Below are 20808 nucleotides of genomic sequence, written 5' to 3' on the forward strand. Positions count from 1 at the left end.
TTTTTTTTTTTTTTCTTTTCTTTTTCTATATATTTTTTGTTTATTTTTATAATCGAAAATATCGAGAGAGAGAGAGAGAGAGAGAGAGAGAGAGAGAGAGAGAGAGAAAACAAAAAGCACGTATATAAAGTTTATCTCTAGGTAATTTTATTTTACTACGTTTGGTCGTCTACTAACGTTTCGAATGAGGTCAGATACGAAAGCTCGTCACAAATAATCATATTCGCTAGGAGCTTAAAATGCGTAGACGCACGCACTTGTCGATCGATGGTCGAGAGAATTTCATTGTATTTAAAAGAGATAGAAAGAGAGAAAAGGAATATATGTATATATATATACGTATATTTCAATAAACGAGAGAGAATAAAAGATACTAGGAAAGTCGGCTATTTATTAATAGTGTCAAGGAATTAAAACAGAAAAATAATCAATATTCAAAGATTAATTTAAAATTTAGAAATCTTCAAATAGTAGCCATTTTGTCGCAATATCTTAGCAATAATTTTCGCTTGAAAACTTTGTTTAGATCTTATATAGAAATGACTAAAATAGTATACGAAATAAAAAGAATCTCCAAAATGATAAGAAAACAATGTGTTTTTAATGCAATAAATATATCTAAAAAAAAACGTATATATATTTATATATATATGTATATATATATATTTATATAAAATAATAATATTATTCAGTAATTTATAAATTAATTATTATAAATAATTTATATATTTCATATTTTATATAAATTATTATAAATATTATTATATTATTAATATATATATATATATACCTTTAATGCAAACTAAAAATTATTCGTAAATGATTAGAAAAAAATGTAATTACTTATCAAATATATTAATTTAACTTTGTCTTACGACTTTAGTAAACTTGCAAATCAAACTTACAAAATGGCAATACAAACTATCAACTTTAGAACGTTTCTAAACATTTTAATTAATTATTAAAATTAATTATAAACTTAGAAATCTATCGAAGGACATTTAACACACTCCCTTTAATAATTAATTATTTCTTTTTAATCATTATTAATTTCTTTTTTAACTTATTCAAATATATATTATATAATAATAAAAGCTATATATATATATATAGTAAATATGAAAGATTAGTTTCCATCTAACAACAATGAGGTTCCAACAGCATAGCAAATATGTTTAATATTATATTTTACATGGTCGATTAGGCAAAGTGAATGGAAGATCGAATTAGCTTTTGCTAAGCGGTTTTCCGGATACTCGATCGAACTAAATTCGTTTTGACGTGCTATTAGGATGAACCACCTGTCGAAACGTATGCTCCTTTTACTTCAACTAAACCCATTAAGTAGTTTTCTCTCTCTCTCTCTCTCTCTCTCTCTCTCTCTCTCTCTCTCTCTCTTTATATGTATATACATATATTTATTTTATAAAATCATTAGTTCGAATTCGTAATACTAGAAAATATTATTTACTTTCGAGTATTTCAGAGAAACAATTTCGTAAACGAAACGTTTCATTTAAAGCAAACCGATCAAACAACTCGTCTTATGTTTGTTCATTTCCATTATTTTACGAGAAATGTTTAATGTTACTTCTTATTCTATAATCTTTCATTTTAAGAGATACAACTTCGGCATAAATGTGCTTCGTTTTAAACAACCCATTAAACTCGTCTTGTTCGTTTCCATTATTCTACATTTAATGTTTTATTATTCTATCATAATACTTTGCTAAGGAATTAAATTCCAATTGTTTATTCTATGTTTTTATAATAAAATTTGTTCATTCTAAATATATACTTTAAATGTTGAAATATTTATATATAGTATAACAAATTTTATTATTATTTTTTGAAGAATTATATTAGAACACGTTTAGTACAATATTATATAGAAGAACTGAAATACTTATCTATGAATTGACGTAGAAATATTTGTTTGAATTTTTTAATTTTTTTTTAATAGAATAATTTATAGATATATTATAGGTAGAGATATCGAACGTTTTATGAGCTAATTTTGCGTCAAAATTGACGATAAATTATACGTTCAGGTGTGCGTCAGCTGTCAGCAAGTTCGCGAGCCAAAATTTCGGTCGGTCACGGAATTAGGTTATTTTCTTATTAGCTTTTTTCTTTTTCTATTCTTAATTTTTGTACTCTTCATATTAAAGACATCTTGTATCTTACGATTGGAAAAAAAAAATAGTAAAGTAAAAATGAAACAACGATCAAACGAATCGGTATTCGTTTCGTTATATAAAATAAAGAGATGGGTTTGAAAAGGGAGAGAAAATAAAAAAAATAAAAAAAAAGGGAAATTGTGTTGATAAAAAATTTCAATAAATTTTACGATAGGTCGACGACGTGTCGAATGTAAAGTACAATACATATTTTAATTCGTTGACTTTATTTATAGTCATTTACGATTTTCACGACACGAAATAACACAAAACACAGCTAAACTTTATTGCAAACCGAGAGTTTTATGGACTCGAGCGTGTGCTATTTTAAAAATAATGTACGCGCGACGAGTATAACGTAATTCCTTCGACGAAAATACGTGTTGTAATATGGATGGTTCGTTCGTTCGTGCATGGAAACTACAACTTCTCCCTTTTTTTATTTTTTTTTTATTTTTCTACGTTTACGATCTACGATAAATTTTCAACATTTGAATAAAACGAGATAATATTAAGTTATAGTTTATTAACAATTGATATTTTATCGATCAATCATCTACGATTCGAATATTTTGTTTAATATTAGTTTGTTCGTTGTACCCATCACTACTGTGAAATTTTTTGTTCGTTATACCCATCACTACCACAAAATTTCTTGTTTGTTATACCCATCACTACCACAAAATTTTTTGTTCGTATTTGTTTAAATTATCGAGGTTCATACCCATCGCTAAAAATACTTTTATTGTCAGATATTATTATTACTTTTTTTATTCAAGACTTATTATATATTTATTACGCTTTCTCTTTTATAACCATTGCTCTTTACCTTTTTCTTTTTCTTTTTCTTTTTTTTTCTTTCTTGTTATTATATTATCCGGATCATAAAATTCAGTGAAACATTAAGAACAAACTCCCTGTGGTTGCGGTATTGTAGTAAAACCCCATGAAATTTAACGATCACACCGAATGCATTAGACAAAACGTGAATGATCATCTTCTTTCTAGTTACCAACATTAATTTGATCAGAAAAGTTTATTTCATTCAATGATAGATGATACTTTTTTAAAAAGAAAAAGTTAAACATATTCTAATATATCAGAGTAAAAAACAAAAACAGGTGTTCTTTAAAGGATTGAAATTTATTGAAATATTTTTTTCATTTTATTCGCATTATCTTCTTCCAATTTTAATCCTTATTACTTTTAAAGAAATATTGGATTGGAAAAAAAAGGATGATAGGGTGAAATTAAAGGAAAAGGAAAGAAGTTTGTTCTCGTATTTTCTACACACACAAAACGGGTTTTAAAGTATTAATTCTAACCATGGAGAGTTTTTATAACGAGACTTTTGAAATAATAAATAGGTTTAGTTTTTTGTTTATGCATAAAGTCATATTTCTGAATATATATATATATATATATATACAACAACGACAAAAAAAAAAAGAAACTTTCTTTCGTTCTTTCTATTTTTCTTCTTCTTCTTCTTCTTCTTCTTCTTTCCCAGACGTAAATTCGCATGAAATAAGAACATACTTTTCATGACTTGACATACCACACAAAGCGTAAAAAATCAAAATATATTTTCTATATTCCCGTAGAAAATGAACTCCATTGTCAGAAAGATTACTTTTCGCGTTATTTCCAACGACAAAGTTTTAATCATAAAGTATAAGAAGGGTAGAAAAAAAAACAACAACACATAACGAAAAAGAGAGAAAAAAGAAAAGAAAAGAAAAAAGAAAAATATATTCAAATGAAAGGAAGAGTAAAATAAAGAACGCAAAAGTTACTAACAATTTACTTTACTTTGTGTTAAGAACGTGAAACAGAGATTCACGAAGAGACAATTGAATTCTATCAAGTTTCGTGTTTGAATTCCTTATTCCAACTTTCGAACTTTTGATATTTTCCAAAGAGTTTCTTTTCTTTTTTTTTTTCTATTCGATGAACATTTATTTTCTTTTTTTTTTCTTTGTCAATCGATGGAATTCGAAAATTCCAACGCGTATAAGATTTTTATTGTATCCAGGTGGTGAAAGAAGTAAACGAATTCTTTCGATTTTCTAGAAATGAGAATACGAATTGAAAAAATATTTTGAAAAAATGTATATACCTTGAATGTAATAAAAAAAAAAATAAAAACAAAATGTATATAAAAATCGTTCAAAAATTTGTTGAATTATTGAAAATTAACAAATACAGCTATAATATAATTTTGTATTATAATAATATATAATATATTATTATAATATTAATATTATATATTAATATTAATATATTCAATTATTTATAAATAATTATAATTAATATAAATAATATATAATATATTATTATCATGTAGGGGGGGGCCTTTGGGGTAAACACCCTAAAGGGGTATACCTGAAAATAAAAAAACTTCTATATAATATATTATTATAATACAATAATATTATTATTTAATAGTATTATTATAATATTTATATATATATATATATATATATATATATATATATATATATATATATATATATTATTTATTTATTTATTTATTTATTTTTTGTTCATTCGATAAATCTTTTGTATAGAACTTCAATAATTCAAATGAACTATTGGAAATAAAATATATGATTCAAATATATTATTATTATTATTATTATTATTATTATTATTATTATTATTATTATTATTATTATTATTTTTAAAGGTGCAATTAGTTAATGGAAAACTTAAATGAAAGAATATAAATTTTAGAAATATATATATTCATTTTTCTTAATTAATTATCATAGAAATTTTGAATTTATTTTCAATTTGTTTGAAAGATTGAAAACTTATTAAAATAATCATTTTTAAAAACTATTTATCTTACAACAAACCTAATTTCTCTTCTTCTTTTCTTTTAAATTTTCTTTATAAAAAGCGTTTAACTTTGTTTAGATTTGAAAAAGAATAAAAGAGATAAAGAAATTTGATAAAATATTCAATGACAATGATTAATTATTTCAATATTAAAGCTTGAATTTCTGATCGATCGTTTAAATTAAGACGTGTATATATACATCATAGTAATGCAATACCTTTCGCAATGATCAGTTTCAACTTTCATGTACAGTGCTGATCGTAAGTCACTCGTGAAATCGTTAATTAACGAATCGATCGTTTGATAGTATATAATACAAATACATTGTATATATTATATATACACAATGTGTATTATCATTTAACAATTGGTCATCCTTTATTTTCATTCTCATTTTATTATATATTTTTTTGTTTAATATCAAAATCAATTTAAATGAAATAATATTATTAATTATATTATTGAAATAATATAATATATTTATATATATTACATTTATTTTATATTATTATATTTATTATTATATATAAGTATAATAATTTTAAGTTATTTTATCGATCGATCATCTAAGATTGTAATATTTTTATTTATTATTAGTTTTTGTTTACTATACCCATTACTACCACAAAATTTCTTGTTTGTTATACCCATCACTACCACAAAATTTCTTGTTTGTTATACCCATCACTACCACAAAATTTCTTGTTTGTTATACCCATCACTACCACAAAATTTCTTGTTTGTCGTACCCATCACTACCACAAAACTTTTTGTTCTTCATACCCATCACTACAATAAAATTTTAAATTAATTTAAAATAAAATTATTATTTAAAATTTTAATTTATTATTATATTTATATATATATTATATATATTTTTATTTATATTATATATATAAATGTGTAAGGAATATGAAGTATATATATGTTATAGTTTTATATAGTCTATATAGTTACTAAATGTGGTATATTGTTTAATGTTGTTTATATTGTTTTATATTGTTTTATATTGTTAATACTAATAGCTAATATTATATTAGGGCATAATTAGAATTAAGTATATTGTCAAGGGGAACGAACATGTAGGGGGGCCTTCGGGGTAAACACCCTAAAAGGGTATACCTGAAATAAACTTCTTATCTATCTATATATAAATGAAATAATAATAATTGATTTATAAAAGTTGTCTAAAAATTTATAAAAATAAAAAAACAATCCTATCAAAAATTGTATAATAATAATAATAATAATAATAATAATAATAATATGCGTTATTATAAAATTATATAAGATGGGATAAAAATAGTCTTTTAGACGTGTGATAATTATACTTCACTGGTTATACTTTTAGCTTATTGGACAATTAGCGACATTGACCGTCGTCATAGTCATACCATAATCATCGTTGTAGTAGTCGTAGTCCTGGGCACGACTCTTATATTCATTAGTCGATTAGACTCATTCGTTTATTCGACTACAATTACGTTAATGCACTCGTGCACGAATACTACACGTTCTTCAACATGAATGTATTTTCTTCTTTTTTTTTTTTTTTCTAAAAAAATCAAATTATTACTTAAAAAAAAAAAAAAAAAAAAAACTATTTATACGAAAACAACAGTGTTTTCGATGTTTTTAAAATGAATTTATTTTCTAGTTTTATGGGATTGATTAATTGTACAAATGTTTAAATTAAATCATTAATTAATTACTACGTAATTATTCTAAGGAATATTTCTATAAATTGAATGAAACGTTTCTTCTCGTATTCACGTCGTTATTATTAATAATATTCAGCTCGATCGAATTCTATTTAAGACACCTTGTACATTTAATTAAATACCACCGTGTTCGAAAGGTATCCCGGAGTCGCAAGGTGCAAAAGGACTCTATCGAATTAAACACGACGTTTATAACATTTAACAGCTAAAATGAGAAATTAAAATCGAAGATAGGAAAATTTCACTCTTCTTTCCCTCCCTATCTCTTTCTCAATTTTCTTTTTTTTTCTTTTTTTTTCCTTTTTTTTCTATTTCTTTCACGAAGTACTCCTTCTCTATTTTTTTTTTATTTGAAAAAAAAAACGGAGAAAAGGATAAAAAAAAGAATTTTTAATTAAACATTTTAATCGATAAAAAGATTGACTTTCTTTTAAAATATCGATTTTATTAATATTTCTCAAGTCTTTTTTTTTTCTTTATCGTCATATTTTTTAATAACAATTAAATTGTTCTCAGGAAGGAAAGTTCATAAAAGTTCGAACTTTTATTATAAATTGATATAATTTTTTTATTTTTTTTTTATTTTTTGTATACTCGTTCGAGTATAACTTTGTGTTTGTTATTAATAATTAATATATAATATATAAATAATAAATAAATAATAAATATGAACCAATCAAAATGTAGAGGGCAGAGAGAGAGAGAGAGAGAAAATAAAAAGTAAAAACTTGTATGTTCATAAAATAAATATGAACAAATCAAAATGTGGGGAAAGTGAAAAGAAAAAAGTAAAAACTTATGTAATAATTCTCATCGAAATTGTTTTAATCGAGTTAAAGTTTGTTAATTTGTTTATTATTACTGTTTAAACAATCATGTTTGAATAACAACATATTTGTTCAAATTGAATTTTACAGAAAATCCTGGTACAACGACCAACGATAACGGAGTCGAACAACTTCAATTACTTCGTGACAAATATGAAGGAAAATTAACCACTTCCCTTTACACAGGGACACTTTTCGTTGCTGCAGTTGCTTCGATTTTAGCCCTTGGTGCTATTTGTTTATCCAATTATCAGGTAAATCTCTTTTCGAGAGATATACTTTTTTCTTTGTTCATTACAACAACTATAATTAACAAAATAAGGTGCTCGTAGATTTAAAAATTAATACTAAGATTAACGCACATATATATATATATATATATATTATATAGATATGATTAAATGTAAACCCTTTCCCACCCATTTTCCCGAAAAACAAATTCTTTCGAAGGATAGGGATCTTTTCTAAGTTCCTTTCTTCCCTTTACTTCCACCTATCCGAATATTGCAATATTATATTTTTTATTTTTATTTATGTAGAATGTATTGTATTATATTTTTTATTTATTGGTATAGAATATATTATATTATATTTTTTTTTATTTATTTATATAGGGTATATTATATTATATTTTTTTATTTATTTATATAGGGTATATTATATTATATTTTTTATTTATTTATTTATATAGGATATATTATATTATGTTTATTATTTATTTGTATAGAATATATTATATTATATTTTTTATTTTTATTTATATAGGGTATATTATATTATATTTTTTATTTATTTATTTATATAGGATATATTATATTATATTTATTATTTATTTGTATAGAATATATTATATTATATTTTTTTATTTTTTATATAGGATATATTATATTATATTTATTAATTATTTATATAGGGTATATTAACTATAAGTAACTAAGTAGTAGTAGTAGTTTATTTTTCAGGTATACCCCTTTAGGGTGTTTACCCCGAAGGCCCCCCCTACATGTTTATAGGGTATATTATATTATATTTTTTATTTATTTATTTATATAGAATATATTATATTGTATTATATGTTCTATTTATATATACAATATATTATACTATTAGGATCTCTAGCACTTGAATACGCTATCTGGTGGTTAAATTCAAAATTAGAGTAGATAAGTCGAATTTTGCTACGCCACACGCCCCTGCCAGAAATCTCAATATTTTTTGATTTTTTTGTTTAAATACCATCGTAAATAAGATTTAAGATATAATTATTGATGATATATTAAATGATACAAATGTTTGTTTTTTTTTGTTGAATGAAATTAATTGATCAATTGTTTTTGCAATATTAGTTACTATTACTAATAAGAGATTGTCATCTTTGAACAAATGAAAATTGTTACAAAAGATGTCCCGAAACAACCTTAGGCGTTTTATCACGACTCCTAGATTCTAACAAACTAAATTCTCGTAACCTGTAATTAATCTTTGTCGAAACTAACGAACACCTCGGGGGCACCGAATATTTAGGATGGCACAACTTGTTAACACGTTGTTAAATAACAAACACGAAGACCATGTATGAGAACGATCGATGCATCATACGTCACTATTAGAAAATAAAAACTTAACCAAACGTTCAAATGAATTTTTAGACCAATTTTTCTATTTTTTTTATTTTTCTTTTTTTAACCGTACGTCCTCCGTTTTAGTATTTTTCTTTTTTTTCTTTTTTTTTTTTTTTAATTTAAACTCGCGAGTACTACGATTGCGAACGGGGTGAACAAAAAAAGAGACTAGTTGTTTACTGAAGCTACAAACAAACAAAAAAAAGAAATGAAATAAATAAATAAATTGAAATAAAACTCTCAACACTTATATTGGTGGAAAATAAAAAAAAAAAAGAAGAAAATTGTTGTTGTTGGCTATCAAACGAGAAGAAGAAGAAAAAAAAATGGTAGAAAGTATATAAAACAATTCAAATCACGGATTGATTTTATTTTCAATCAAACTAATAGAATTATTATATTCAATATAATATTTGTAAAAGAAAAAACATGTATCACGTATATACATATGCATATATGTATATATATATATATATTAAATTGAAATGTGTTAAAAATATTTTTTTATTAAATAAAAAGATTATTTCATTTTGTTCAATTTTTAATTAGAAATAATATTTACCTACACGTACAAACATTGAAACTAATTGTAAAATAATAATAAGCTTAAACGCGATACAGAAAAGAGAGAGAGAGAGAGAGAGAGAGAGAAACAATAAAAAATTAAAATATAAAAGAAAGAATAAATGAAATTTTTAAACGAATAAAGTATCACGGTTGCATCCGTAGTAAAAACAAAAAAAAAAATAAGGTTCCCTTTTCCTTTTTATTTATTTCTTTTTATTATTTTTTTTTTTGTTTTAATTTTAATTTTAATTTTAATTTTAATTTTATTTAAAAAAGTCTCTTTCAACACGTGACAACCTGTCATCCTACCAAAGTTATTATCCAGCAAATCTCTCTCTTTCTGTACACACACACACACTTTTTTATAAAACAATACACCACTTTAGTGTGTCTTTCAAATATTTTACCCATTATATTTTTCATATAGAACAACAACAACAACAACAACAAAAACACGTACTTGCAACTTTATTGATATAAAAATAGAAAGAAAAAAAAATTACTTTTTAAATGCAATCGATTATTATAATTGTAATGACAAATTTACAAATATAACTGTAATCCTTTATTTGTGGTTTTTGTTTGTGTTTTTTCTTTTTTTAAATAACAAAAAAATTGCAAATCTTTTATTATAAATATTAAATAATATATAAATAATAAATAACATATAAATATAATATAAATATTATATTATATTTATATTTATATATAATATAATATTTAATAATAATTAAATAATATTAAATATAATATAATATTATTTATAAATATTAAATAACATATAAGATATAATCATTAATTTATTTATTTATAATAAGAACGACTTTTTAATAAAAACTTTTTTTTATTTATTTTTTTTTATTAAAAAACGAGAATCAAAAACGTCTTTGAAAATTCTTTATCATTTTGATTTCTTCATAATTCACCTAACACACGTTTGAAAACAATAACTATTTCAATTTATAGTCCAGTAATTTTGCTTTCACGCATTGTGATCCTTTTATCATGAACAAAATCGGTCCACCATTGTCCTGGGATTTATTACTTTTTTTTTTAAATCATGTACCGGAAGCTCTATCACGTACGTTAATTCTTTTACACGTACGGTTCCATTTTTTATTTCATTTTTATTTTTTTATTTTACACTCTTTTTCTTTTGTTTTTTCATTTTATTTTGTAATCCTAAAATCAGCTGATCAAAATTATTGTTCATATATAATACCAGAATATATAACTGATATTTATTTAAAAATATTTATTCAATATATATATAATATAAAATAAAATTATAATATAAAGTTATAAAATAAAAATAATATATATATATTATTAAAATACAATATATAAAATAAAATATTTTAATATTATATATTAACACGTAAAAAATTTTATATTATATATAAAAATTATATATAATATAATGTTTATAAATTATATTAAAATTTATATATAATTATATAAATTTTATAATTTAAAAATAAATTTTTTATTTTTTATATAAAAAATTATAATAAATTTTAATATTATAAAATATAAATATAAATAAATATAAATTTTAATATTATATATTAATATATAATATTAATTGTATTTATTTATTGTTTTATTTAATTTTATTTATTATTTTATTTTTAATTGTATTATTTAATGTAATATTTAATTATATTATATTTTGAATATGAAATAATAATAATAATAATAATAATGAAATATTATATTTGCAAATGTTTAGGATTTCTCTCACATAGTAATACCGGTATCAACGTTATCAGTGATGTTAGTATCATCGTTGACTCTATTGGTGATCTCCCAATTACCTTCTACGTTAACATCAGCAAGAACTAGATTTCTCGTGGGACAACTATCATCTGTTATACTTGGTTTTGGTATCCTGATACTTGGCGGTGCTATTCCAATGTTTGCTTGTATCCTTTCGATTACGGCAGCCCTACCAAGGATTAAAAAAAGGCTCAGACCAACCATTGGACCTTTTATCCTTGCCATCATGTACGTTGGACAAAGATTTATCTTTGAGAAAGAATTAATTGATCATAAAATCAGTCAAGTAAGTTTTTTTTTTTTCTGTAATTTATTTAATTTTTTATTATATTTATTATTTAATATTTAATAATAATATAATAATATTAATAAAAGAAAAAAAAATATATATATATATATATAATTGAAAGATAATACTTTATAAAATATTAAAATATTATCTTTTATCTTACCAAGATTTTTTTTAAATTAATTAATATAATAATATATTAATTATTAATATATTATATTACTTCATATTAAATTATATTACTATAATAATATAATAAGTAAATATAGTATTATAATTATCATTATAATAGTAAAAATAATTTATTATTTATTATTATTAATATTTTAATAATTTGTTTACGAAAAAAAAATTAATATTGTCTATGACATTTAATTTTTGTTTAAAACATATCAAATAATACTCAATCTATAATTGTGTAACACTCATCATATGCAGAAAGAAAGAGAGAAATAAATGTGAAGATAAATCGATATTTTATCCTATTACAAATGTAACTAGAATATACATATATATGGGAAGATGATTTGTTATGTATTTGTCCAAGATAAAAGAAAACACTTTTCATATTAAACTTCACAATTTTTCTCTATAGTTCTATCTTTTAAAATAAAGTAGTAACTATACTCGACTATGTCAATAAAATTCTACAAAATCAATCTTGAATCGATACAAACTACAAAGATAGTAAATAGGATAGACGTTTCAATAATGCATCCATATATTTATAGAAATTCTAGTTATTTTATCTGAAAGAAAACTTCAATTCAAATCTCTCTATAACTTTTGAGATAATCAATCATTCAGTATCTTTAATTTATATATTTTTATAGTATTCATGTACACAAAATATAAACGCATATATTACACAAAAGTATTCATACAAATTTTCTATTTTAATTGAAAACATATTTTAAAATTGAGTGTATTTTATCGAAAGATAAATTTGTCGTGAATTATTAGAAATAAAATGTGATTATAATTTTGAAACTTTTTATATTTTTAAGTTTCACATATTACACATATTATAAAACACACACACACACACATTTGTATTTTTTTGTTATTGAATACAAAAGTTCAATCTTAACTGGTAAATATGATTTTGATTTGTATAAATAATAAACAGTTTGTGAAATGAAGAGAGAGAGAGAGAGATAGATCAGAAAGTTATTAAAAGAAACATCGTTGTACTTCGTACAGTTGCAAAGATTAACATTCGTCAGATGTTTATACATCATGGTTATAATCCAGATAGAAAGAGAAAAAGAGATAGAGAGAGAGATAGAGAAAGAGAGAGTACGTAGACTTAGTTATGTAAACATTGTTTCAATCGAATATATGTACCAACAGTTATGATAATGATGATAATGATGATAGTAGCAATAGTGGTAATAGTAATAGTAGTAATAGTAATGATGATAGTGAATATTTAGAATATAGTGGGGATAGGAATAATGTATAGAACTAACAGATGAGTGAATATCTGGTTTATTTTATGCAATACTCGTAATCTGGTAAAATGATACGTAAATGTAATTACTATAACATTTGTATTATAATACGTATTTAATGATACAAATATGAAACTGTATATTTATTTCATATAAAATCATATCAGCGAAGATTAAACATTATTAATTATCTTAATGAGTGTTATCCTTTTAACATAGTATTAAATTGTTTGTTGCTATGATATAAATCAATTGAATATAATTATTATTTGATAGATAGTACAAAAAAAAAGTAATTATTGTTTTATCTGTTAAATATTTTAATTAATTACATATTAAAATTAAAATTATATATAAATTTTATATATATATACATATGTATATTATTATCACATTTGTTCTCAAATATGTTATTATATTTATAAATAATAAATGGAAAATGATTTTCTGTTTGAACAGATAATAAGTGAAGGTATATTGATGCTTACTGCAATCCTGGCAGGACTATACTACAGGTTTCTAACAGCAACAGCAAATAAAAGGACCTTTGCTGGTACAAGAACGGTGATCGAATCTCGGATAAAATTAGAATGTGAAAGAGAACAGCAGGAACAATTATTGCTAAGCGTTATTCCGGCCTACATAGCTGCCGAGGTAAAATAACAAATGTTCCTTACGAATATTCTCCAAATAGCTAAAAGAAAATTAAACCATACTACCAAAAAGTTTACATACGTTTTAGTTCTTCAATGTATGTTTATAAACAATTATTAGAAGAAATTTATTTTTATCACAATTATTAATATTCATTATATTCATAATTATTATATTAATATTAATGTTAATTAATTATAATATTTCTATATATTAATTTTATAATATTATATTTAATATATTATATTATTAATTATATATACTATATTATATTATATATTTTATATAATATTATAAAATATAATATTAATATAATAATAATATAATAATATAATATATAATATAGTAAAATATAGTATATATATATATATATATATATATATTATATTATTATTATTATTTTAATATTAATATTAATATTATTACATTCATTTTATATTTAGATTGTTTCAATTTTTTTCTTTTTTCTTTCTTTTTTCTTTCTTTTTTATTTTTATTTTTATTTTTTTATTAATTATAAATGAAACAATATATATTTTTCTTTATTTAAATATATTATTTAATAACATATATGAATTGTAGTATTCATAAAACATTGTGATCAAGTATGAAGTTTTAAGCATGGTTTTCGATACACACCATTTGTTCAAAAAGGGAAACCCTTTTATCCCTTTTTAGTCGCCTTTTACGACAAGCAGGGATTACTGAGGGTGTATTCTTACCCACACCCTGACAGAGGGATTATTTTTTGTTTATGTTTAAAGAAAAATATAATATGTATGGATATTTTATCAAAGATATTATATTTAAACGATTCTTTTTCTTTTTTTTTTTTTCAACAAAAATATTTAAACTCTTATTCGATAAAAAATAATTTACTTTGATCATTTTATGTGAACATAAAAAAAGGAATAAAGATAAGAAATAAAAATGAAAAATAAAGGAAAGAAAAGAAAAGAAAAGAAAAGAAAAGAAAAGAAAAGAAAAGAAAAGAAATGGAAAGGATGTAATAGTTTTATCGAAAAAAAATAAAAAAAAACATACGATACTGTTTACAGGTTAAAAGGAGTATAATGTTGAAAATGGCGGACGCTTGTCAGGAAGCTAACAAGCACAAACAGACCAGGTTTCACGAGATGTACGTTCAACGACATAACAATGTCAGGTCAGTCACGATCTAAATTGAATCTATCACAGTTTTTAAAAGCATAAAAAAATGTTAGAAAAATTCTCTACGTGCGTGAGTTTTTTTTATATATATATATAGGGAAATTTATTTAGGGTGAGAGGTGCGAGGTGAACATACACCCAGTTTAATCCTACTAATAAGATATATTTAAAACAGGTATTAGAAAAGTACAATAATAGTTTCACAATCTTCTGACTTCACTCTGACTTCTTGCTTCTTAGATAAGCAACTGCGTTCTGATAACAACTTATAATGCAACTGCAATTGATACGACTGGTGACTAACCGAATACTCCTGAACCGATTAACGGACTGCCCTTCTCCTTAAGGGGACACGTCAACAAAAAAATCGATTTTTTTTTTCGATTTTCTGAAAGAATATTATTTCAAAAATATTTCTTCAAATTTTGGTAAAGATCCGCCCATTATTTACGAAACTGTAGTAGTTTAAACGGAGCGCGCCGTAGCGCTCCAAGTAAGTGTCCAAAACTTTAAACGTTCATTTCTCCTATTCGCGTTTTTAAAACGGTTGTCCTCGCTTCGTCCAGACCATTTATCCGATCCTTACCAAATTTTGTACAGTAATACTAGATACACGTATCTAGGGAATGAACGAAAGGATTCTTTCGAAAAAATGCCAATTTTTTTTTCTATTCTCAAAAACTCGACGATTTTTCTGCAAAAATGTCAATTTTTTCGTAAAAAGTCGACTATTTTGAAAAAAAAAATTAAAAAATCAAAATTTCCTTTCGTTCATTCCCTGCGCCAACATTTCTACTAAAGGATAACACTCGGTTTTTATGTTTCTGATGAACCAATTTTTGCCAGTGAGAGCAACCGAAAATCACCTTTTTTTTTTTTTGGCTCTTAGAAAAGTGGCCACAGACAACACAATTTACAATATTTTTACACACACAAAAATTGTCAATATAGTTCAGATATATAACTTACATATACCAAAAATTTGTATTGATATTAATAAAACTGGCTGCAAAAAAAAATTCACAAAAAACCGCTTTTTTTTTGCACTCGAAGGTGACGTGTCCCCTTAAATCTGTGTCCTTTTATATTCGTCTGCGTCGTTCTCGAATTTACCAAACATCCGTTTTGAGAACCTTCTAGATTTTACCAATTCTCACGTCACTTTGATAATTTACAAAGAACAGACCACGCATCGTATTTCTTTATTTCGACCATTGGGTCCTTTTCCCTTTAGTCTTTCGTCTCGCCTACCTACTTATCTATATTTACTTCTCGATACTTAGAACTCTCCTATATCTATCTTTGATACTTAAAACTCTCCTACATATATATACATATATATATATATATATATATTTTATATTTAATACATAGGTATAATTTTTATATTTTATAATAGGTATAATATTTTATACATAGATAAAGTATATCATTTCTTATTCGTTATTTCAAAAATCCCCATTGATTTTGTCTTTTTTCAGTGATACTTTAAAGAAAAGAAAGAACGATATAAAATAAATATTGTAAAGATTTAACAATGGCATCTTCTCCTCGTATTTGTTATTTACATCCGTGTAAGATTAGATCTGGGTATTAGAGTGCTACGATGCATGGGAATTATGTTTTCATCAAAATGTGGCTTAATTAACTACGCGTTTATGTGCCTGTCGCTTGTATGTGTATATGAGTGCATATAACAGTTAACAAGGATAATCAAAATAATTTACCGCGCGAGATTTAGTTAAACAATATAATTATTATTTACAAGGGTTGAAAATAATGTTGTTTAGTTTTATCATAAAATTTAATCATTTGCCTGATAAAAATTTCATTTTATAATATATTTTTTATTATTGTTATAATACTGTATAATAATTAATAGAGAGAATATTTTTTTACAAATTCTTTTGATATTCTAATTTATATTTAGGATACTTATAGTTATAATTTATTTTTATTTTGTTTTTTAAGATATTATATATATATATATATATTTTATTATTTTAGAGAGAGAGAGTATATTATTTATAGTAATTTTTAGTATATTATTTATAGTATATTCTAGTATATTATTTATAGTATATTCTAGTATATTATTTATAGTATATTTTATTATATTATTTATAGTATATTTTAGTATATTATTTATAGTATATTTTATTATATTATTTATAGTATATTCTAGTATATTATTTATAGTATTTTTTATTATATTATTTATAGTATTTTTTATTATATTATTTATAGTATATTTTATTATATTATTTATAGTATATTCTAGTATATTATTTATAGTATATTTTATTATATTATTTATAGTATATTTTATTATATTATTTATAGTATATTTTATTATATTATTTATAGTATATTTTAGTATATTATTTATAGTATATTCTAGTATATTATTTATAGTATTTTTTATTATATTATTTATAGTAGTTTTTATTATATTATTTATAGTAGTTTTTATTATATTATTTATGGTATTTTTTATTATATTTTTTATAGTATATTCTAGTATATTATTTATAGTATATTCTAGTATATTATTTATAGTATATTTTATTATATTATTTATAGTATATTTTATTATATTATTTATAGTATATTCTAGTATATTATTTATAGTATATTCTAGTATATTATTTATAGTATATTTTATTATATTATTTATAGTATATTCTAGTATATTATTTATAGTAATTTTTAGTATATTATTTATAGTAATTTTTAATATATTATTTATAATATATTTTATGATATAATTATATAAATATTTTATTATTTTATTATATTACTTGTAGTATATAACAAATATATATATATATATATACAAAAATTTATAATATATATATTTTATATTATATATACATTATATAATATATGTATATATATATATACAGGTACATATTCTTTATTTCTGCTTTTTATATATATAGTCGTTAAAATCTTATTAAAATATTTTCTAGACTTAATAAACATGGAAATGATGAGATGAGCTTTATTTTTTGTCTCTCTCTCTCTCTCTCTCTCTCTCTCTCTTTTACTTTTTGAAAAGTTTTTTCATCCTCGTGTTAAAAGTTACGATTCGATGAGGACGATAAAAATCGCGTACTTTCACTGAAGCGGATTAATATTATTATAGGGGAAAAGGGAGGAAAATGAGGATGAGAGGGGGGTTATAGAATCCCATTGGTAATTCTAGTTTTCTCAAGGGTTGCCTGAAGGAAGGAGGAGAAGGAGGAGAAGGAGGAGAGTAAGTCTTGTTCGACCTTCCAGAAAATTGGATTGCAAACTACCATTTCGTTTCGATAGAATATCAAATAAATAAAAGGGAAAATATTTTAGTTTTCTTTTTTTTTTTTTAACCGATCGCAATAAGTATGCACATCATTGTATTAACAATTTATTATTATTATTATTATTATTATTTACTTTTTGTTTCTTTCAGTATTCTTTACGCAGACATTGTCAACTTTACGCCACTTTCGGAACAACTTTCGGCATCCGATTTGGTTAAAACGTTGAACGAATTATTCGGCAGATTTGATCAAATTGCACAGGTAAATAATATTATACATATATATATATTTAATTAGGGGTTATTAACAGGTAAATAATATTATACATATATATATTTAATTAGGGGTTATTAACAGGTAAATAATATTATACATATATATATTTAATTAGGGGTTATTAACAGGTAAATAATATTATACATATATATATTTAATTAGGGGTTATTAACAGGTAAATAATATTATACATATATATATTTAATTAGGGGTTATTAACAGGTAAATAATATTATACATATATATATCTAATTAGGGGTTATTAACAGGTAAATAATATTATACATATATATATTTAATTAGGGGTTATTAACAGGTAAATAATATTATACATATATATATTTAATTAGGGGTTATTAACAGGTAGATAATATTATATATATATATATATATATATAAAAATTTAATGAATAGATATAAAATAGATTGTAAAAATGAATGAATAACTTTGTAAGAAATAATGTGTGTTAGATGAAATGAAATATCTAGTAAGTCCTCTTCAATAATCTATCTCTTATCACAGTAATAGTAATCATCAATGATGTTATAGGAGAACTTTGTGGTGTGTAATTTAAAGCATGTGTTATAGAAAAGATCAAAAGAAAGCAAAGGATAGAAAAAAAGTCAAGTTGATGTTAAGAAGAGGATAGGAGTAAGAGAAAGGTTGAAACAAATGAAAAGAAATCAGATAATCCTGTAAAATTTCAAGTGACGAACGTTTTATTTATTTCATGTTTCATCAGTCATAGTTTTCTCTTTTTTTCTTCTTTCCTCATCTAGTTTTCCATACTTTTTGTATTTTTACTTTGAAACGATTCGCTTTGAAAATAAAACAGAACAATTCGATATAGAAAAAGTATTTTCCTATGATCCTTGATGCTACTATTACTACTACTACTACTATCATACATGCTTTTCCACCATTTTGGTTCATCAACTTTCACGGTAGATAAAATTCGACGATCACGTTTATGGTTTAGATAAAAATTCAGGCCTAGTAAATTTACTAAAGTATATATAAATAATATATATATATATATATATATATAGGACTATCTATAGGAATGGCAATTTTTGTCCTTTTACGATAAAAACAGAAAATTTATATTTACATATATAAAATAATTTTTATTATTATTTATTATTACTATTATTATTATTATTTTTATATATATATTATATAATATTATTATATATTATAATTATATAATTATAATATTATAATAAATAAATAATAATTATATAATTATAATTATATAAATATATATAATATAATTATATAATATATAATATTATAATTTAATAATTATATAATTATATAATTTAATAATTATATAATTATAATATATAATAATTATTATATTATATATATAATATATGGTTGCAAACTCACTTAAGTAAAGTGTACGAGTTATTCAATAAATTTAGTGAATTTATTTTTTGTTTTATAACAAAATTGAATTCCACATTATCAATTTACAATTTATATTTCGTATAAAATTATGTAATACTCGTTTGTACCATCAATTACAGAATACCCTTTCTTGTATATATATATATAAATGTATATAATGCGTAGGTGTTAATAGATGTATAACACGTGACAATACCCTGTGTTTCGGTTGTTAGGTATTCGTTTGTGCTTGAATGATATATGTAGTATAGATACTATACATGTATATACGTTTATATAATATTATATTCAATGAAAGGAAAGAAAAGTATTCTATTTTAAATATATCATTTTTAATATAATAATAATATGTATATATTTGTTATTAATAAATATTATAATTACTTATCATAGACGATGATACTATGTTTCAGGACAATCAATGCATGAGAATCAAGATATTAGGAGATTGTTATTATTGTGTCTCCGGATTACCAGTTTCCCGACCTAATCATGCATATAATTGCGTCAATATGGGCCTGCAAATGATAGACGCCATTAGGTAAAACCTTTTAACACGTTGAACGCCACGTCAGTCACCGATGACTGACACTAGACTTTTCGTTTAAGCCACGTCCGTCACGGGTGACTGACACGTTCAACTACTTTTTCAATACAAAGTAACACCTGTGGCCTGATGGGAATTTCTCTAAAAAGTTCGCGTGG

The 20808-nt window shown here is 22.6% G+C and overlaps 1 protein-coding gene across 1 annotated transcript in view; it reads left to right on the top strand.

Moving 5' to 3' along the window:
- Adcy2 (adenylate cyclase type 2 Ac76E) overlaps window positions 1–20808 on the top strand; it is a 33164-nt gene that overhangs the window by 6204 nt on the left and 6152 nt on the right. Inside the window, exons 2-7 of the mRNA XM_089178671.1 lie at window positions 7664–7827; window positions 11495–11827; window positions 13744–13938; window positions 14997–15103; window positions 18563–18674; window positions 20517–20644. Of these exons, the coding sequence (XP_089034797.1) occupies window positions 7664–7827; window positions 11495–11827; window positions 13744–13938; window positions 14997–15103; window positions 18563–18674; window positions 20517–20644 (1039 nt within the window). The remainder of the gene's footprint in view (window positions 1–7663; window positions 7828–11494; window positions 11828–13743; window positions 13939–14996; window positions 15104–18562; window positions 18675–20516; window positions 20645–20808) is intronic.

This window comes from Polistes dominula, unplaced genomic scaffold (genome assembly GCF_049000335.1).
Source record: "Polistes dominula isolate Pdom_NZ unplaced genomic scaffold, Pdom_raw_medaka contig_11, whole genome shotgun sequence".
In the NCBI taxonomy this organism is placed as follows: domain Eukaryota; kingdom Metazoa; phylum Arthropoda; class Insecta; order Hymenoptera; family Vespidae; genus Polistes; species Polistes dominula.